General features: G+C 40.4%; 1 protein-coding gene across 1 annotated transcript in view; it reads right to left on the minus strand.

Annotated features, from left to right (window-relative positions):
- Positions 1-120: 120 nt before the first annotated feature.
- The window catches only part of LOC114533919 (SCO-spondin-like), a 28,341-nt gene continuing 5,746 nt past the window's right edge, over positions 121-22,715 (minus strand). Inside the window, 28 exon segments of the mRNA XM_028555549.1 lie at positions 121-819; positions 947-1,094; positions 1,219-1,368; positions 1,595-7,987; positions 8,112-8,450; positions 8,453-8,593; positions 8,683-9,105; positions 9,260-9,452; positions 9,563-9,686; positions 9,822-9,951; positions 10,290-10,531; positions 10,650-10,770; positions 10,854-10,987; positions 11,135-11,240; positions 11,409-11,472; positions 11,581-11,732; positions 12,073-12,192; positions 12,267-12,417; positions 13,619-13,756; positions 13,969-14,074; positions 14,138-14,181; positions 14,285-14,409; positions 14,503-14,589; positions 14,693-14,901; positions 15,070-15,226; positions 15,328-15,650; positions 16,622-16,754; positions 18,049-18,200. Of these exon segments, the coding sequence (XP_028411350.1) occupies positions 653-819; positions 947-1,094; positions 1,219-1,368; positions 1,595-7,987; positions 8,112-8,450; positions 8,453-8,593; positions 8,683-9,105; positions 9,260-9,452; positions 9,563-9,686; positions 9,822-9,951; positions 10,290-10,531; positions 10,650-10,770; positions 10,854-10,987; positions 11,135-11,240; positions 11,409-11,472; positions 11,581-11,732; positions 12,073-12,192; positions 12,267-12,417; positions 13,619-13,756; positions 13,969-14,074; positions 14,138-14,181; positions 14,285-14,409; positions 14,503-14,589; positions 14,693-14,901; positions 15,070-15,226; positions 15,328-15,650; positions 16,622-16,715 (10,581 nt within the window). The 5' untranslated portion in view covers positions 16,716-16,754; positions 18,049-18,200 and the 3' untranslated portion in view covers positions 121-652.

A 22,715-nucleotide genomic window follows, 5' to 3' on the forward strand; every position in this document is an offset into this window, starting at 1 on the left:
GTACTTTATGTCAACCTGCCAGGGTACGAGGTTGACTTTATGTAGGCGTTGACTGGCCAACTACTGGCCTGTAGTAATGTAAGCTTCAGGGTATAATCGTTCACGTTTAGGATGCTAGAGAACTTTATTGTATTCGTATATATGTAATAAGATTGCAATTATCAAAATATTCTACTAAATCCAATATCTTACATTTTAGTTTGCCAATTACCTACTTCGTGAAGTTGCCCAGCTAATGACATTATTGGAAATACAAATTTCAAAAGCATAGAAAACTCCTGATAATAAATAGTAATATTAAAACCTATCAATAAACTAGCTGATCCAATTTTCCTTAGTTCTTTTCCCTTGGTGATAAACGCCAAGACGTCGCTCGCTGGTAATACGTTCCTGTACCCAATCGGAAAAGAATGCCTCTGCTGCTAAAGTTTTTTAACATAAAACGGAGACAAAACAGGCAGCATGGACGTCTGTCGTGGTTACTTAATTTCCCCCACTAACGAATCTAACTAACTCTAATTTTTCACCCCAAGACTTTGTCTCAATCTCATGTGTATCTTGCTGTGTGATTCGTTCATATTAGTGCATATTTGTGTACGTATGTCATCTTCAAAAGGACAGCAATGGTTTGAACTGTGAGCTAAATTACATTCTATCTTCTCCTTTGTGCGTTAACTTTGAAACAACTCTTGCAACATCTTCTCTTCCATTGTCCGAATAAACACAATTCACTCAAAGATGGTCGAATTAGCAAGCGACAGAAATGAGCGTCTCTTATGGCTTGGCGACATTGTGTTCTTGATGGCGGCTTGGAGTAATCTATAAGTCATCATTTAAATATAAATATGAAAGGAGTCTATCAGTTTGGTGTCCTTTTTATCAATACTGAGGAATTCGTTTGAATTATGCACTCAATAATTTATAAAACATAAATATTCTATTTTACCTTCGGACGACGGACATTCTTTCAGGGCGCATGCTTTGTATCGTGTAGGCTTCTTCCTTCCATCACACCCCTTAGTCAAATCCCCCGACACTCTGTTCACGCAATGAGCGGTTCTATATCGCAGTCCTCCGCCACAAGTGACTGGGCACTAGAATCAAAGGTTGGAGTTGGAGCAGATAAGCGCATATCAACGAAATAAACAAGAGAATAGCTGACGTGAGCAACGATTTTACTGGATAATAATAAACTGTAATGATTGGATGATAACTCACCTGATTCCAGTCACCAGCCTCCCATACCAAACACGAAGAATTCAGACAGGACTTGCGCTCAATGGGTCTCTCCCTTGGTTTACATTTTCTGTTTCCCCCCTCGCACCAAACACGCCGGGTCATCTCTCCCTTTGTGCATGAACCTCCACACTAAACATAAAGCCAGAGATATCAGCTGATGAAGCAATTGAAGTCAGGGGTCAACAGAACAAGCGGAATTAGTTAGATGTTGGTCCATAGAAATAATGTCTACTGTTGCTATGTGTTGGTCTCAATCATGTCTGTAAAAATCATTTGATCCCAGCAATAGGCTGCCTGATGTTAATCAGTTTCACTCATGATTAATCACCTCTGCAACAATTTAAAACACACAAACCTTGCTCCAGTCTCCCGTTTTCCATTTTGGACACTCGAGCACACAACGCCGCCGTGCAACTGGTCTTGTCTTTCTGTTGCAGGCTCGTCTGTTTTCCCAGCTGCATTTCACGACCCGAGATTGCTTTCCTTTTGGGCATCTCCTTGCTTTACATTCTGTCCAGTCACTTACAATCCATACTGGACATGCTAAGTCATTGCATACTTCGCCACCAGCAGGTCTGACACCCTCACACAATAAACTAGAATCCCCTGAGCATTCTACGGAACGAGTTCTTTCTCCACGTCCGCACGACTTTGAACATTCACTCCAGTTACCCACCATCCATTGAGGACATGATATTTCACCACATTTTTGACTAGAAAGCGGCCTTCGTTCCGTTGCGCAAGTACCAACATGCTCGTTCTTGCATGCTACAGTTCGAATCTGAGTACCTCCTCCACAGGATTTCGAGCATTTTGACCATTCACCAACAATCCACTGTGGACATGGTACATCATTACACCTTTGGTTGGTAGAAGGCCTTTCTCTTTCTGGACATTTACCGGTCTGGTTATTTTTACACGTGACAATTCGGACCTGGCTACCACCATCGCATGATCTTGAACATTTTGACCACACACCAACCGACCATTCAGGGCATGGTACATCGCTGCACGTCTCGTGAGTGTTTGGTTCATCCTCTTCATTACATTTACCAACATTGCTATTCCTACACGTGACAGTTCTGGACTTTGTGCCACCATTACACGATCTGGAGCAGCTTGACCACGATCCAACGTCCCAAAATGGGCATGGTAATTCACTACAATTTTGATTAGAGACTGGTTTATGTTCTTTTGAACAGTCACCAACCTCATTATTTACACATGACACAGTTCTAGACTGTGTACCACCATCGCAAGATTTAGAACATTCTGACCACTCGCCGACTGACCATGCAGGACATGGTACTATTCCACATTGCATAGTTTCTCCTGGTTTATTCTTCAATAAACAATCACCAACAGAACTATTCTCGCAAGAAACATTTCTTGTTTTAGTACCACCATTACATGACTTTGAACACGATGACCATTGGCCGACTTTCCATCTAGGGCATGGTACTTCGCTGCATTTCCTGGTTCTGGCAGGTTCATCTTTCACCAGACATTTACCGACATGATCGTTAACACATGTTATAGTTCGTGTTTGAACACCACCATCACACGACTTCGAACACGCCGACCATTGACCAACTGACCATTGAGGGCATGGTATCTTCGCGCACTCCTGCCTTGTGATTGGTTTTTTTTGGACTGAGCATTCGCCAACATGACTGTTCATACATTTTACAGTTCTTGTTTGAATACCACCATCACAAGACTTTGAACATTTTGACCACTCAGCTATTGACCATTCAGGACACGGCACATTACGACAACTTCTGGTACTTTCTGGCTTATCTTCTACCACACAGTCACCAACATGACTATTCACACACGAAACATTTCTTGTTTGAGTACCACCAGCACAGGACTTTGAACATTTTGACCACTCAGTAATTGACCATTCAGGACACGGCACATTATGACAACTTCTGGTACTTTCTGGCTTATCTTCTACCACACAGTCACCAACATGACTATTCACACACGAAACATTTCTTGTTTGAGTACCACCATCACAGGACTTTGAACATTTTGACCACTCAGTAATTGACCATTCAGGACACGGCAAATCACCACAATTCCTGTTACTTTCTGGCTTATCTTCTACCACACAGTCACCAACATGACTATTCACACACGAAACATTTCTTGTTTGAATACCACCATCACAAGACCTTGAACATTTTGACCACTCAGTTATTGACCATTCAGGACACGGCAAATCACCACAATTCCTGGTACTTTCTGGCTTATCTTCTACCACACAGTCACCAACATGACTATTCACACACGAAACATTTCTTGTTTGAATACCACCATCACAAGATCTTGAACATTTCGACCACTCAGTTATTGACCATTCAGGACACGGCAAATCACCACAATTCCTGGTACTTTCTGGCTTATCTTCTACCACACAGTCACCAACATGACTATTCACACACGAAACATTTCTTGTTTGAATACCACCATCACAAGATCTTGAACATTTCGACCACTCAGTTATTGACCATTCAGGACAAGGCATTTCAGAACAGCTTTGACTTTCTTCCGGTTTTTTCTCCAAAGGACACTCACCAACCTGACTATTCTCACAGATGACGGATCGTTTTTGAACACCACCATCACATGACTGGCTGCATTGTGACCATTGACCAACTGACCATTTAGGACATGGTTCATTATTACATGATCTTCTACTAAGTGGTTTATTACTTGCCAGGCATTCGCCAACATGACGATTGGTACAGCTGATAGATCTTGTTTGAATACCACCATCACAGGACTTAGAACATGTCGACCATCGACCTGTCGTCCATTTTGGGCATGCTCGTCTGTGACAAGGCTTCATGGTGCGAGGTTTATCGTCTGGCAAGCAATCACCGACGTTTTTATTCACACAAGTTACAGTTCTTCGCTTTAACCCGCCATCACACGATTTGGTACATTTTGACCAAGGACCAACTAACCAGTGGGGACATGGTAGCTCACTACAGCTTCGTTGTAAGATGGGTTTGTTTTCATCTCGGCATTTCCCAACTTCCCCGTGTTGACATGTTACATTTCGTCTCTGTAACCCACCATTACAGGTTTTAGAACATTTTGACCACACACCTGTGATCCATTTAGGGCATGGTTCTGTACCACATTCTTTAGTTTCTTCCGGTTTATTCGTCAGTGAACAACTACCAACATCACTGTTCTGGCAGGATACTATTCTCGTTCTTATGCCACCATTACAAGTCTTAGAACATGTTGACCATGGCGAAACAGTCCACTGTGGGCATGGTACTTCAGAACAGTTTTCTGTAGCAGCAGGTTGATTCTTTGGTAAGCATTTACCCACGTGTTTGTTCTGGCAAGTGACATTTCGGATCCGTATTCCACCATCACATGATTTCGAACAACTTGACCAATGACCAACAGTCCACTTTGGGCACGGTACTACACTGCAATTCTGCCTGGATACTGGTTTGATACCAACCAGGCAATCACCTACATGCCTATTTTTACATGTCACCACCCTTGTCTGAGTACCACCATTACATGATTTAGAACATTTCGACCATTTCCCAACAGACCATACTGGACATGCTACCTTACGACAACTCTTCGTATCTAGTGGCTTTTCGGCTTCAGGACAATTACCAACAAGGCGATTTTCACAAGTCACAGTTCTGTGTTTCATACCACCGCCACAGGATTTAGTGCACTGGGACCAACCACCAACGATCCACTTCGGGCATGGTAGTTGTCCACAGGTTTGGTTAGTAGATGGTCTGTCTTTTATTGGACATTCACCAACATGGCTGTTGTTGCAATGGAGTGCTCTGGTCTGGAAACCACCATCACAAGATTTTGAGCACTCGCTCCAAACGTCAACAGTCCAGTGGGGGCATGGTAGCTCACCACAGTTTTGTTTCGTAAGTGGTTTATCACTCACTGGGCATTCATCAACATGATTGTTCAAGCATGTTATACTTCGAGTCTTAGTACCACCACCACAAGACTTAGAGCATTTCGACCATGCACCTGTTGACCAAAAGGGACATGGCACCTCACTACATTTTCGATCAGACTCGGGTTTCTCTGTTTCCAGACATTCACCAATATGCTTGTTTTTACAGCTCACTCTTCTACTTTGTACTCCTCCACCACAAGATTTGGAACATATTGACCATGCACTCACAGTCCATGCTGGACATGGCACTTCGCCACATTTTTGGTTAGTACTTGGTCTTTTTTTTCTTGGACATTCACCAATATGACCATTCTCACAAGTAACAGCCCTGGTTTGGATGCCGCCACCACAGGATTTTGAGCATGAAGACCATGTACCAACTGACCATCGAGGGCATGGTACCTCACTACAACTCCGGCTTGGGACAGGTTTATTTTTTGCATCACATGGTCCAATGTGGTGGTTTTTACATGAAATTTTTCGTGTTTGCATTCCACCACCACAGGTCTTAGAACATTGTGACCATTCTCCGCTTAACCATGATGGACAAGCTTTCTTGCGACACCTCTTCCTGGAAATAGGCTTATCAGCAATAGAACATTCACCAGCTTCAGTATTCTTGCACCACACGCGCCTACTCTTAAGACCACCATCACATGATTTTGAACACTTCCCCCACCGACCAAACTTCCACTGTGGACAAGGTAGTTCACCACAACTTTGACTTGTAGGTGGTTTGTCCTTGGTGGGACAGTCCCCAACGTGACTATTGTTACATCGTACAGATCGAGACTGGCTTCCTCCATTACATGATTTTGAGCAAGGTGACCACAGACCAACTGTCCACTGGGGGCATGACTCGTTACGACATGTCGCTCTAGATGCTGGTCTTGTTTGCGATTTGCATTTCCCCACGTGATTGTTCTGGCAAGTTACAGTTCTAGTCATTTCTCCACCATCACAAGACTTTGAACATTTTGACCACGGGCCCACTGACCATTCCGGACATGGTACATCACGACACTTTCTAGTACTATTTGGCTTGGTTGCTACTAAGCAATTACCAATATGATTATTATCACATGTAACCGTTCTACTCTGTATTCCACCATCGCATGATTGAGAGCATTCTGACCATCCTCCAACGGACCATATCGGACACGCTACTTCGGCGCACCTTTGAGAACTTTTTGGTTTAGCTGAAGTCAAGCATTTACCTATATGGTTGTTCTTACAAGTTACAGATCTTTTTTGAGTACCGTTATTACAGGATTTTGAGCATTTTGACCATTGACCGACCAACCAATGCGGACAGGATACTTCACCACAAGTCTGGTTGTTTGCTGGTCTATTCGTATCCGAGCATGGACCAACATGACTGTTCTCGCAGGTAACATTTCTGCTTTGAATACCACCATCACAAGATTTTGAGCATTCTGACCAATGCCCAACTGACCAATGAGGACATGGTTCTTGGGCACAATTCTCGCTACTCACAGGTTTGGCACTATCTAAACACGAACCAACCTCAGTGTTATTGCATATTACATCTCTGGTGCGTGACCCTCCATCACATGATTTTGAGCATCCCGACCAACGACCTACAATCCAGTGTGGGCATGGTATTTCACCACACTTCTGTATAATATTTGGTTTACTCTGTTCTGGACATTTACCAACTTCACTATTATTACAGGTCACATTCCTACTCTGCATTCCACCATCACCACATGTCTTTGAGCACCCATTCCAAGATCCAACAGACCATTGCGGACAAGGAAATTCATTACATCTCCTGGTAGGCTTCGGTCTGGTAAGACTTTTGCAACTTGTATAAGTTTTACCTTTACAGTACACAATTCGTATCTGGTAACCACCACCACAACTACGAGAACATGGTATCCATTTGCCAGTCATCCACTTTGGACACAGGCCAGAATAGCATGGTCGATTCTGAATCGGCTTGGCGGTGTTTAGGCAGCTTGTACCACCAATGCAGGTAACATTTCTTTTCTGGATACCATTTCCACATGATGAAGAACAGTTCTCCCATTCACCAGCAAACCAATATGGACACTCCTGCTTGTTGCAAAACCGTTTTACGACCGGTCTGGTATCAGTGCACTCCTTGGAATCCTTACTACTGCAGCTTACATCACGTAATTGCACACCATCGCCACAACTAGCACTACACTCATTCCAATCACCAACAACCCATTTACCACAACTTGGCATCACGCACTGCTGTATAGAGGGCGGTTTTTTAGAAGCGAGACAACGCCCTCCATGACAGGAGACAATACGTCTCTGAAAGCCTTCATTGCATGTTACAGAACACGGGCTCCATTTTCCAACACTCCATTTACTACATGGTGCTTCCTGACATGTCTTAACAACGTTTGGTTTGTTCGAGCAGTTTCTAGCATCTGCATAAATGCAGGTAACGTTGCGCGTTGTGGTGCCTAGACCACATTTTGCTGAGCACGGTCCCCAACGCGTGATAATCCACGCACCACATCGTGACACGAAGCAATCTCGTGTGGATTCGGGCATATCGAGGGCATTACACAAGGAATCATCATCATCGCTACAATATACTTGTCGTGTTTGTACTCCCTCGCCACACGAGACTGGACAATCACCCCAGTTTCCTGTCACCCAGACTGCGCAGTCCGGATTGATGCAAGGCCTCGTCACGTTTGGTTTGTTTTCGGGTTTACAAGAATTACTCGGGCAAATCACGGATCTCTCTTGTATACCTGGACCGCATGATGCTGAACACTACAACGAAACAAATTGCGTGCATTACTAGATTTGTGACATGATAATCGGGGGAATATCGTCAATAAGTGTGACTCTCGTGCAATAATATACATCCAGTTTTCTCCCACAAATAATAGCTCACCTCATTCCATTCCCCAGTCTCCCACATCACACATGGTTGTTCGTTACAAGGCCTCTCCGTCTTAGGTATATCAACCTCGCATTCCTCCTGAGTGTCGGCATTGCATATGATACTTCTTGTTTGTACTCCAGATCCGCACGTGACAGAGCAATCACTCCAGTTACCCAAACTCCATCTAGAGCACTCTATCATGGGACACTGGCGGACGCTAGGGGGCTTTGTCTCATTGGGACAGGGATATATCGGGTCAGTGCAGGTGATGTTACGATATTGTGTACCTTTTCCGCAACTGACAGTACACTCTGACCACTCACTAACTGACCATCGAGGACATTCTCCCGTACCAAACATCGCTCTTTTTCTTTGGGGCGGGTTTCAGCTGTACATGACTTGATAGTGCACACAACATTGCGTTCTTTCACCCCCTCACCACAAGATGCTGAACAAGAGCTCCAGTTCCCCACAGTCCAGCCTGAACATTGCTATATAATGATATACATAATTTTGTTTGGCAAAATTTTTGACAATTAAAATCCCGTTTAGATGAAAGTGGATAAAGCATCACTCGTACCTCTTGCAAACATGATTGGACCATGACTGGCTTCTCTGATGCCTCGCACGTGAAATTCACATGACCTTGATCGCATGTGACACTTCTAGTTTTTGTCCCATTTCCACAAGTCACAGAACACTTGCTCCAGACCCCCTTTCTCCACACTGGACAAGGAAAACCAGGGCATGTTTGGATCGCGCGTGGTTTCTCATGTTGTCTGCACATGTTCTCGTCGAGATGTTCACATGACACTTGCCTGGTCTGGGTACCATTGCCACAACTTGCCGAACACTCTTCCCAAGGTCCTTTGCGCCAACGAGCACAGCTGTTTCCGACGCATGTGCGGTTGGTAATCGGTTTAGTTGAAGGATCACATTGAGATTCACTTCCAGGACATCGAACAACACGATGCTGAATGCCAAGACCACACAATGATGAACACTACAGAAAAATACTTAAAATTTAATGCGTTGTATGGTAAAATACTTAACTTCATCCGTTCAAAATTTGTCGTTCAAAATTTGGCTTGACAGATTGCCATATTACTTGGTAAATGCTTGGTGATTACCAATAAATTATTTTCATCTGCACTTACATTATCCCAGGGATAAACGGACCAGCACAAAGGTTGTTCACACATAATTGAAGCAGGCGGTTTATTTTTTCCGCATTTTTCTTCCTCAATGATTTGTCTTCTGTTTACCACAATCTGAGTGCAAAGAACTGCGCGGTATTTGACAGCCTGACCGCACGTTTTTGAGCATTCGTGCCACACTCCAACAAACCAACTGAAAAAAGAGAACACCCGAACTGTATTAAGAGCTGAAAATACTTCGCTTCTTCTCTGCTTAATAATCCCTAGCGAGTCTAAGAAAAACAAAGTATTTCTTCTTCTTACGCAGGCGGACAGGCTTCTTGATTACATCGTCTTTTCCTGTACCCCATTAATGCATTTTCACAAAAGATTTTATCCACAACATTGTCTTCTTGGTCGACACAAGACATATCTCTCTTTTGTATACCTGCAGGATATTTGAAGCAAATGAACTTTTGAAGTCAAACTCGTTTGTGGTTGAGCTGGCAAAAGACGTGAATTTACTGGATTGCGTTTCCCAAGTGATGTAACTATTAGATAAAAATGAATTGGATCAAATTACCTTGACCACAGGTAACAGAGCAGAGAGACCATGAACCAATTTTCCAGTGAAAATATCGAGGTTTGGTGGTTATATTTTTCTTCACATCATACTGGACTTTCAAGCCTGGATTTTTGCCTTGGTAGAGAAGCTACACCGAAGAAGATAAGTTGTATTTGGTTATATAATTTAAGAAGGAAAGATGGAGGGCCGCGAGGGACAATGAGAGGAAACAGGGAGCGGAATGGTGATGTGAATGGAGGGTAAAAGTTGATAGAAATGAAAGTCATGAAGAGGCAGAATGTTGTGGTGATGTAAGGATTGGAGGGGAGACTGGAGAGGAAGTAAGGAAGAAAGGATGGGGTCCTAAGAGAAAAAGATGATGAAGGGATAATTGGATAAGCAAGGATAGGAGTGGCAGGAATGTGAGAGAGGGGAAAACGAAAAACAATTGGAAATCAAACATTGTTTCATGCTAAGAACTCCTACCAGTACATGAAGATCTTCGGTGATGGGTCCTTTCGATCTAAACATCTCTCTATTATGTCTTCGTGAGTAACGACCACTTGTTCCAGCGACGTCATAATCGCCACTCCATTGAATATACCAGTTACCATTAAGATAGTAATCACCAGATGGTGACTTGAGAGCAAGAAAGTTTGATGAGCCAGAGACCTCTTGAATGACAATGTTACGAGACTGTGCGGGAATTACAAGAGCTTCTGTGTATCCTGAATTGACAAAGAAATCAGTGCAGGCTTTAACTAGATGCTTTATAGTCAATCGAGGTAGAGATTGATGTTTGTGATATAGGTTGATTCTAACGAAATTTGTAATCTTCGGTCTTACCATGGCCATGAGGTTGGTCAAAAGATTGATGTCTCGTCTCACAAGTGCTTCCATCGCCACGACAAATACCACATCTGTCTTCCCTGGCGCTCGAGTGGAGTTTGTCATCACAACCAACATGCTGTGCATGAACGAACACACACAAGTTAAGACAAAGATAATAACAGAGGATATAAACAATGAAAGAATAAAACTCTAAAAAACCTCGCATTTTCCCTCGATGCAGATATTGCTAGTTCCATGGTTACACCGAGTTCCATCTTGTGCTTGGATAAACTTTCTGATTCTTGAGCGTCCATTTGATAACAATGGAACACAGCGAAGCTCACATGGATTTCCTTAAAAAAATCACTCTTGTCAATGTTTAAATATTAAAATATTACGCTAGAAACTGTTCAATAAAAGTAAAGTTAGTTTAGGTTTCCTCCTGGGCTGTGTGTATTATAATTTAAATTATTGTAGTTCAGTGTATTTCACAGACTTACTGTTATTCTGTTTAGCAATCCAGTCGTATCGTTTTCCGTTTACCGATAATGCGCGGAATTTTTTACACTGGATATCAACAGGATTATCAGATCCTTCGGCACATGGCTAAAGATTTGAAGAGCCAAATTTATATAAACCAATTAACGAAGTATGGATTTGTTGAACAGAGGTCAGCATGTCTGTTCTTAGCACTGTGTCTGTTCCCAACAAGCGTAGCAAAGAGGATGAATCAAGTGCATTACTTTTCCAAAAAAGGTTCAAACACAAACACACCTGAGGGTTACATATACTGTGTCGTTTCCATTCTCCCACACAATAAGAACCACCAAGTTCTGGTCTAAATAGAAAATGAAACAGAGAGTTAAGAAACAGCATTTAGAAGCAAACCGAAAGGACCCGACTAACGAGTGTATTTCACTTTAATATGTATTGAAAATATACTCACCTTGGTGAATTGCATTTTCTTGTTCTTCTTCTTACTCCTTTGCCACACGACTGTGAACAAGAACTCCATTCAGCCCATCTTCCCCAGCCTCCATCGACCGACTCTGGTAATTTTGTTTTAATTACACACTCGCCCTTTATACACCATTGATGCTGAAAACATGTGCAAGATAAGCCGAAATATTAATACCGTCTCCATAAGAGTAATTCTTGGGCAAATGCCGACGAAGACAGCGTTATACAGCAGAGATAAACTATGCTTTTTAATGATCAAACTGGTTCATCCTCTGCCTGAAATATGGTTGAATAAATTTTCACAGAAAGTTTTAGAAATCTTAGAAAGTTTTTTACTTCTTCAGACTTGTTATGTAGCAACAACGGCTGTTTCTGACAGTTTCTAAACCAGTTTGTTTACATTTTGTTGCCGTCAAATTTATCGCGTCGTATACAGTGTCACAAGAACCTTGTTTTATAAATTTCAGAGTAGATTCACCTTTGTCTTACCGCAAGACGTTCCATCCAGCGCAGGTAGACCTGATTCCTTGCCATAACTATGTTTAGTTGCGCAGTTGCCGCTGCTATGAACGCACCACAATGTCCTGCAGAGACTTGTCTGAAAAACACAGGTAAAAATGCTTGACTACACTGTAATTAAGTTCGCAAGAAGTAAGGTCTTCTAGTTTTTACCTCTGTTCCGCTACAAATGGTTGAATTTGCGCCAAAATACATCTTGCATTGGGCATCAGCGTCAAACCGTTCACCGGGTAACATTCTTCTGGGAAGCTTCGGTTGAAGATCAAATGCTGGTTGATCGTTGAGACACCAACCCCATCCTTTACTGAAGTTGAAAAAAACCTAATGATCGATCTTTAGTTCAACATAATTCACGCTAATCTCGTCCATTGCAATTGTGAATACGAGAGTTGAGTTGTTTTCAATGTCAGATATTTTGAAATATGAATTTGAAAACTCGCAGGGAAAGCCAGGAGATAAAATAAAAACTTGTGAAATAAATACATACAATTTAGGCCCAAATTGTACCGGCGAATCAAGCGTCTATACTAAACCCAAAATTAACAAAACATTTTAATAAACTAAGCCGTTCAGTCATTTATATTGAGTTTCCTTTCGAGAATGACGATTATTTTGACGTTAAAAACCAACAAGGATTGTTTCAAAACACTAAAAGAATATCAAAACACTAAAATTTCTCGCTAAAACACTTAAAAAACGTTTAGACGTTTAAATCTTATTATTTCCAAGCGTGTGCCTTATTAGTCGTTTTCTATGCATATGCTTGTTAGAGACCGCCTCCCGAGACCAGGAAAAGCTTAAATACGTTAAATTTATCGTCGCTCTCAGGGCTAGCCACTGTAGCTGATTCGTCTATGACGCGCTAGGCTTGTGGCGATGCATACTCTGTTTCTCACTGAGACGTAACGGTTAGGTGCACATACATCATGGTCTGGGGGCCGTAGTGCATCTCCCCCTTAGACGGCCGTTAAGATGTGAGTTATGGGGGGGAGTTCTTCCTATAGCAACTGTCCTTGCACCTTTCGTAGTTGTAACTATGCTGAATATTGCAGCCGGTTGTATAACCAGGTTAGATTGTGGCATAGGCTGGATGATCTCTTTTGGGTGTTTTTAGGTTCTTTCCAATTTTTTTTTTCTTTCCAAATTTTTCTTTTACACACAAAAGCACTGTTATTAAACATATATGGAACGGATATGGTTCGAAAAAAAAATCATATCGACTAAAAACCACCTGAATTAACCCCTGAACACTCTCCCCAGTCTCTGCATTGCTGAGTCTCTGAATTAAACAATACCAGAGATCATTCATAAACATCAAACATTTGTTTGATTAGATCAGCCTCTTCATCAACCTTGTAAGGTTGATGTAAAACAGCGACAAAGACATTCAGACAGTCAACTCTGCATTCTCGGTAATGCCTTCAGACCGAGAACTGTCAATCAAAAGTCTCGTGTTGAATCATGGTAAATAAAATGAAGTAAACTTCAGCTAACTTTAAACTTACTAAAAGAATGATTTCATAGCTTTTCTGCTACATCTTGACCATAACTGCTCTGTTGGATCAAAAACGAGGCTACTCGCCATAATGTGACGACGTAATCGAGCACAATTGCTGTAATCGTCATCATGAAGAGCTCCAAGACTAAACAACAAATCAACAAGCGTGTCAAGAAATGGCATCGAGTTCTAACAGCGGTGGGTAATCTAGGACAGTTAACCAACTCCGACAGCTAACAAGAGAGATAAGGACGCGTATCTATAGTTTGGAAAACATGGTTTTTTTCGTGGCAAATATATATGAGAGATTATTTTCCTTTATGAGATGCTCTTGATGGGAAGAATAAATAAACGTACTTGTGTCCCAATTCGTGTGCAATGGTATAGATCAATGAAAAACCACTATCTTCGTTAAAACTACATTCGCTTCCCCTTGAGCACATTCCATCCATGTTTGACAGACCTAAAATTAAAACATTATTTTAGGGAAAGACTAGAAAATAACGGAAAATAACAAATGAATTACCCAAAGTTTCACAAGGCTTGTAGGAATTGCGGCAAATATCTTTCCTATAAGTAAAATAATCCGTTAAAGACAGCTGGGAGCGATCCAGGATATGATTCAGGTGTTTAATAGTTCAAAGAATTAGACAAGGTCCACTCCAATACTTGCCTGGTTACAAGTACTGCTGCGTCAGCGTGTTTAGGGTCTAAATCTGATCGTGGATTGATTGTTTGAACCCAGCGACAGAAATCGTTCAACGATTTTCTAGCGTGGTTAGTGACGTTTAATCCGCGCTGATGAAGAGAGAAAATCATGTTTGTAGAAGATACAAGATGGATGACTAAGCTGGGCGAGGATTGCAATTATGCTAAGCTGAATATCTTTACCTCGTGTTCAGTGTCAATGATAATCATTCTGGTTAGAACAACGTTAATTGCTGAGCCAATACTGCGATGTTTGAAGACTAGAGATAACTAAAAAAAAGTTTGGTTAATTTGGCATTTCATTCTGTATCACTAAATAGTACTGCTGGTCAAATTCAGCAAATGTCAAAAACGTATCTCTCAGTCAGCTTACCATATTGACTATAGTAAACAGGTAACTTTCCAAGTCCCTATCATGGTAGTATTTTGTCATCGAGTAATCTGCCACAAGAAGCAATTCAATGTGTTTCATCAAGCTCACAGCACGTTTGCTTCTTCGTTTAACGTAAAAACCGCCTTCGTCTTTTCTTCTTGGTTCTTCTTCAAAATGAGCATGACCCGGACTCTCACTCACGTCTTCGACTGCGAAATAAAACACAAAGAAAAGATGGTTCATATGATGATAGCAAGGAGTAAAGTGGAATACAGCGAAGAGGACACTAGGGTAGGTCGAATCATTTTTTTTAAATTCTGCACAAGGCATGGATAACAATTTTCCGTTACAATATAACCGTTCTGTGTTTCAGTTACCTGTGACCCCGCACGCCGGTTCAGCGGTGTTCTTTTCTCCTCCGACAGATCGTCTGTAGATCACGTGGGCATGTTTATCATCGTGTTCACTTGGGTCTACTCCCAACACGGGCTCAATAAAGAACTCTCTCCCAGTGTCAGCTCGGATCAAACCTGCCTAGTGAATAAACAAGTTTTAAATGATATCCACGAACACTTGAACAGGAAAATCTGAAGCTACGTTCAGTGTTCAGTGGGTTATATCAGGTCATTACTCACCAATCCTCTGCAGTTACTGACTGCCACTGAACTCTTTGGGTAGTTCCTAACTGAACCGATAAAATGACAGCTCCTATCCACTTGGCTCTTCTTCCCAGACCTCCACTCGACTTCGAGACCGGAAACCATCAAGCCATCGTTCGGTTTCAACTCGAGATGAAAACGCTCATTCTTGAACGGTATATGGTAATGGATCTCAGGGGATTCCAAGGAACGTTTTGCACGATGGTGGTGATAGATATCATGGGATATGAAATTGCTATCAGCGTCGACCAAGTAGGGAAACACAATATGATGTTCTGAAGAGTCCTTCAAGATTGCAGCTGAAATTACAAAACAAAAGCTTATTGCCGCAAGTCTCTATCAGATTTGGATCGTGTGAAATTCTCACGATCTCTAATTTGGTTAGAACCAATTCAAATCTTGCGCTATCTTGTGTTATCTTTGCGCGCGCGAAGGAACAATTCCCATGGTGGTGTCAAGAGCGTTCGCTTCAGGACGCCGGACGTTATCAAATTTTTCACAAATTAATTGAAACACGAGTTCAACAGGTCGTTGAATTCATTTACATATCAGATTCCCCCGTAGTGCATTTAATCTTAATTTGATCATTAAAAGTTGATATTAATGTCTCCTTTCAGTGACAATTTAATCTGAATGCAAACCTCCAGCAGAGAATAAACAAATCACTCGTGAACGGTGACAAAATTACAACGTACATTTAGGTCTGTGACAGCTCAGCGAATTTTACATTTTGATTCAATGCATAAGGCATTTTCACAATGATCTGACAGCCTTGTAAACAAGCTCAAAATGACAGCAATAAGCCAATAATAATCATATCGAGGTGACCTGTCACACAGACTTTCGGTTTTCTCTGTAATCAATTTAAGTATAATTGGAAACAGAGGTCTGGAACCATACATTAGATCCGGTTAAGATAAACGCGTGGAAACGATGACAATCAGAACTTCGCAAGTTCAAGCTCTAGTACAAGAGCATGTTGTTGGCTTTGATTGTTAGCAGTGGTAATATAGACTAACTTGCAACGCATGCTGGCGTGTCGCACACCTCAGCGAATTCCTAAGGTGTGCAGGTTTTCTCAGAATCCACTTCGAAAAGCACGTTTCTGGTTCTCTCTCGTGCAGAAAGTTTTCGTGCCAACTTAATTACATTTTGATGCCGATAAGCAGCGTAAGCTCTTGCCTGCGTCAGGTTCCTGGACTGGCTTTACAGTCAAGGCTGACTTATTAGCATTGAACTGACACGATAGTTAAATACAACAATGATTAACCTTGTTTTTTGTCCGTGATCTTAACATTGCTATGAGTTCGACCAAAGGTGATCAGACCAAGGAAAACAATCAATTGTAGCACAAGCTCCCACATCGCCGTCAATCAAAGTGAAAAGCCAGTTGTTCCACAAATCTAGATGGGATTTAAAAAAAGTTTTATATTCTGCACTTTCTACAATGCGCAATTGTATAGCAGTGGTCGTTACTCGGACTCGCAAACCGTTTAGGTCAACTATGAATACGCCAAAAAAAAATAGATCAAATTTCTACATTTCTACAATATCTCCGAAACAAGCTAAAAACATTTCAAATTTGGCAGAATAATTATGTTTGCAGCTAAATACTTGGTGTGTGGGGAACAGAGAATACTCTTAAAGTTTGATTCCACCAAATACAACAGATTTTTGTCAGGTGCTCATATGTTTCAATGTGATTATCCGATAAACTTATAATGTGTCATAATCTTTGACTAGAGAAAGAAATCTCTAAGTTCTCCCAAAAATAGTAAGAGGTTTTTCTACCTAAAAGCTCAGAGAATTTAATGAATAAATAGAGATAAATGAGGGCAAATAAAAATATCAGACGATTATATTTTCCGGTTCCTTTGAGTATGTCATCGATCACGCATCTCGTCTCTAATTATAGCTGCACATCTTTAATTTCTCATTATTGAAGAATGATGATTATTAATTAACTGGTAACACATGCACGGAACCAATTAGCAATGTATATTGTCGCCTAGACTAGAATGAAATCTTGCGAGATCAGTCGATTGCTGCATTCGCAATGCAATAGATCGTGAAATAGTACAATAGAAAAGACTCCATTTTTCAAACGTCTGCATGGAAAACGACAACCTCATGAGAAATGTTTCAATCTATAGAATACGTGACTAGGGAGAAAAAAAATTACTCAATCTACTTGAATATTCGCTTTCCGAACGATCACGAGAGATCGAATATTCATGAATAAATATTTCGTGTTGTGCTGTTGCACAGAACAATCTCTTATCCCGTTATTAAAATAATGGCATTGAGTTAGTTCGGTTTAATTTTCTAGAAACCACAGCAGAGGAATGTGGTCTCTAACGCAATCTCTCTTGTTTTCGTTGGCTCTGTGCGAAAAGTTTGTCTTCCTTTGTTAATCCATAGGCGATTGCATAAGACCATAAGACCCTGGTTAATTCCTTCAAAAACAAACAGCCGCAAATTATGCAGATTATTTATTATCTGCAGTAATCAAAGTAGGAAAAAATATTTTTGTTTCAATGTACGAATTGGCCTTGTAATTTGAAGACGAATCTATCGCAGTGAATTAAAGATATAGTGTAATTTTCTAGCTCTGCTGTTTCTTCAAAAGCGTCAAGTTTCTAACCTTGAAATACCCTTATAGTTAAATAACCTTATGGTTAAATCACTGATAAATACCTTCGATTCTTAGCTCTCGTGATCCGATCCACACGCCGCGTTAAAGATGTTCGTACGTTGAATGCCTGCCCTTGACTACGACTGTCTTTAGTTTGAGAAACGATCAAAACCTCAACGATTAGTTTAGCCGTCTCTCGTCACTTTCCAAGGACCTGGAAAACAAATAGAATGTGTTGATAACAAATTGCAAATCAAAATATCTCGACTAAATGTTAATTTGGGATTTGTCAATGCCCTTTGATTGAATTATCGATAAAAAAAACAATCACGAGTAACGCCATAGAAACATCGAGCAATTTCGTAGCTATTTAACATAAGATACTCTTTTCAGCCACACAAGGTGGACCGTCTCTTTCCGCGCTTAAATTTTCAGTTGGCAAAAAGGCAGAAGATAGGAAATGCGCTCGAAAGGGCATTTTATTTATATAAACTTAATGTAATGAAACCAAACAGCATCTTTTACAATGTAGCTTAATTTTTAACTCTAAGTAAAGGTGATTAAAGCACACAAACTGGGAGTTATAAAAGCCCAAAATCTGGCACGTTTCGCGGAACTTCATTTAAGTTCATCAGAAATTACCTGTCTCAATGCGCACGACAGCTATCAGATCAAATACACTTACAGTAAAAGTAATCATACCATATAAACGAATTTATACCACGCATGGAATGATTGGGCTTTCAAGGAGTTTCCAATGAGCTACAAGCCTTTATAGACAGCTCGTCAAAAAGACAAGCCAGACGTGAGTTCTGCCACACACAAAACTCTTTAAATGTCCTTTGCAATTGGTTGCCTTGTGTTCTTACACACTCGGAAACTGACTACCTCACACTGGACAACTTCATACATATTTCGACAGGGTATAAATCAAAGCTATTCGGAATTATTTTAAGAGCCCTTAAGTTCCTTTCATCGTTATTCACTGAAGAGACCACTTCTTGCCCTTGTGGATAAGAGGCACTGCATGGTGATTGATAATTTTGAATTATGATTAAGGTGGTTCGTTCAGCTGGTCTGCACGCAATCTCAAAGGTAATATCGCGCTTTCTCACAGCACAAAGCATCTCAATTGTCGACGAGGAAAAAATTAATATTCAACCTATTGGTTATGCTTTACTGCGTACTGTAACTTTTATAATTTTATGATGTATTGTTGTTAGTGTATTAAATATAGCCAGTTTTATATTATATTATTGTTTGTACATGTCGAAAACTATAGGTTCTAACAGTTAAAAGGTTTAAGAAATTAATAATTCAAGAGGTCAACAAGAGAAATGCTTTTATGATCGAGATGTACCTGAGTAAACAACACATCTTTTACACTTCCTTGTAATAACACGGTAAAATAATACAAGAAATAAACTTCGGTAACAAAGACGAAACGTTTACAGGCATATTTCTGGCAGTAAGAAGGATAACTCATAAAGATAGAAAGGTCTAGATCTACAAGGGTATCAAAATTAAACTACAAGCATAGCTAGTCCATGATGTATGTCTTACCCAGTCGTTGCTTGAAGGATTTTATCAAAGAAATGAGTTGATGAAAATGTACGAGTTCCTAAAAGAACTGCTTGATGAAACCAAGTTGATCCAAGGAAGAAACTTGTTCGAGAAAACAAAATCACTTTACTTCGAGATGACGGTTTATGGGCGTAGCACAGTATACTGACCACAGTATAGACTAGAATGGTCAGTCGGTGGTAATGGTTGTCTGAGGGTGCTTGGATGAAACATTTATTATGAGAATTAAATTGGCGTAATCCTGACTAAAACCTCTCACGAAAGGTATCTAATTGCATGTTACGTCAAAATGGTGTAAAAAACCCATTAAAATTGCGGTTTAATGAGGAAAGGGTGAGGTAATAGCTGTATGTGGGTGACAAGTTATCAGAAGATAATCAGGCAGAGTTATAACTGCATCATTACATAACTGATACAATCGCCATAATATATTATACTAATGATCGTTGTGAACAAAGAACATTATGTGTGCAAGATGCTGTGGAAATTTCACACAGACTAGTCGACTAGTCTGCCAGTCAAGAGTTCAAGTATATGACATAAATGTATAGCTACATCCTCTCAAGGACATAACGTTTCTCGCTCGCTACACATTACATGTATTCGTCTTCAGGCATGTCAGGCACATAATGCCGAATATTATATAAATATGACATAGATTCATAGTTCAAGAACAACAAAAAATACAAGCGAAAATTGTGTGACATCTCTGAAGATGATTCGGAAATATCATTAGAGCACATGAGAAATTATCGCAGGCCTATACTCGAAAACAATTGTGCAAAGGAAACTATTAAATTCACGGTAATTGAGATTTAGCAGACAGACACAATTGTGAATTGCTTTTAACTTTTTAACGTTAAAGAAAGTACATCTCCGACGGCACTAATGAAACACTTTGTTTCAGTCACTCATCTAGCGAAAATGATTGGACTTTGCCTATGGCTATGGCTGTATCCAATGTTTTACTTCCGTGCCACTTTTGAACATTTTAAAAGGTTTTAAAAGAACCATTCAGGCGAAGACAGTTTGTTGTCATCTTTGTACTGGCCTTCAAGCTTTTATTTGCAACCAATTCAAAGGTCTTTAGACACAGTTTAACGGCTGCAGCGACGCGAAAAGATTGAAATCACCAGTACTTTGATATCGACAATATTCACAAAGTAAAAGCGAAGTCTCAGACGATAAACTATCAAAGAAGCACTCTATATCAAGTAGATCATAGTATAAGACATTCATTTTTAACTTTTCATGCAAGTTTTAGGCTGGGCATCAACATTGGGAAAGCGGCGGATGAGGATATTAATGCAATCACGAACTTGTTATGGCAAATTGTTCATCTTTGTTGAAATCAAAACTACTCTTTCAAGCAGTTCGTCATCATATCAGAAACATAATTCAAAATTTGCATCAATATAATTGTTGAACAAGTTTCGGATGTTCTAAGTACGAAAGAGTGCGTTTTCCAGATGTGAGACAAGTAGATAATAAATCATTCTTGCCAAGTTTAAAACAAAAGGCCTTTGATTTCGTCGTTGCGAAGTGACGCACGATGCCTGTGGCATTTGTGCGCCGCTGAATATGCTAATTACTAGCTTCAATATAATAAACCCGAGCGTAGCTATGTTGTGCAGATGTACAGCTTGAATGCTATACGACAAGATAAATTGAAAACAAAATAAAACAATTAGAGAATATCCTGGTGAATTTCCGATAAAACACAGCTTATAAGAGAGATCAGTGCGTAATAATATGCCCGGAAACCATTTGGAAACGCGCCTAATTCCTCTGTGCCTTTTCACTGGTATAAATAAACCATCATCGAAACTTCGCGTTTCGTGTCGTTGGATGAAACTAAACCGGAATGATAGAATCTTAATGTGGCAAAATTATCAAACATGATTTAAATACTAAATGCGTATTTGTAATTTTCTACACTGGAGACATGCCAAATAAAATGACCTTGGTGAGAAACACGAATAAACTTAGATTGCTTATTTTCAACACGAGTTTGAATTAGATTAACAAGCATTTTCGCGTCCACGATCATGTCATAGTGTTGAATTAGGTTTTGAGGTAGTACTTTACCTAGGAAAGACACAAGTATCTTTTGAAACTACAGCAATGTTGTTCTACGTGCTAGGAAAGAATGTGATTCTACGAACGAGTCAATTGTGCGTAAGACAATACGAAATTGCTTAACACCTTGAGTTAAATAAAAAAACGATAATAAGATTCGCGACAATAGTTCTGGGCAGTGCAGTGGTCGTCTATTGCGCAGACAACAGTAACGCCAGCCAAATCGAAAACTATTTAAGATGGAGACCTCCTAATGGAGAGTGATGAGACCGACCCGGTCTGATCTACCGCTGTACCATTCCTAATGCGTAGCCCCATGAGAGATGGAGAAGCTCCTCTACCACCGTGAGATAGGGAGGGAGCTCCTCTTCTTTATAAACCCACAAATGGAATTAGGCGGAAACAAAACTCATAACAACTGCCCACGTTTGCTCTCGTGCCGTAGAGCTGTGGCTAAATATTTTGGCAGAAGGCCATATTCATGTGTTGTATGTTGATAGGAAACACCCTCTAGAAAGACTGAGGTAAGGCCCAGCTGTCAGCATATGGTAATGACACCCTTCCCAGCAACCAAAATTGGAAATATCCGTCCGATCTCGTCTGCATTTTGACCTCGCAAACCAAAGTCGAAGTGCGCTAGCAATGTTTATAACTTCAATCAAAATAACATTTCAATACTAATATTCAGGCATGTTCGATTTGCAAGACCGTCTATACAACGATGTTTCAAATCATCACGGTAAACACTAAGTGCCTATTCATCTATGATACAAGCTCACTTCTCGTCTTCAGTGCAAATCAAAAACAGCATCGAAATTATTACAAGTATCAAGACGATTTGTTACAGCAAAGATATAGATACGTTACATATTATCTCGTCTAAGGTATTTTTGTCCCACAAATTATAATTGATACGACTTGACTGATATTGTTAGATTATAAAACAGAACAATTCAAAATTTCTTATTGTATAACTGAAATATCATAATGCATCTAGCTATCTCTATATGTACTCACTTACCGTCGTATCTATCTATCGTTTTGCTACAAATTTTGATAGGACAAC

The sequence above is a fragment of the Dendronephthya gigantea genome, unplaced genomic scaffold, assembly GCF_004324835.1.
Source record: "Dendronephthya gigantea isolate DGI-Jeju-01 unplaced genomic scaffold, DenGig_1.0 000095F, whole genome shotgun sequence".
NCBI lineage: Eukaryota > Metazoa > Cnidaria > Anthozoa > Malacalcyonacea > Nephtheidae > Dendronephthya > Dendronephthya gigantea.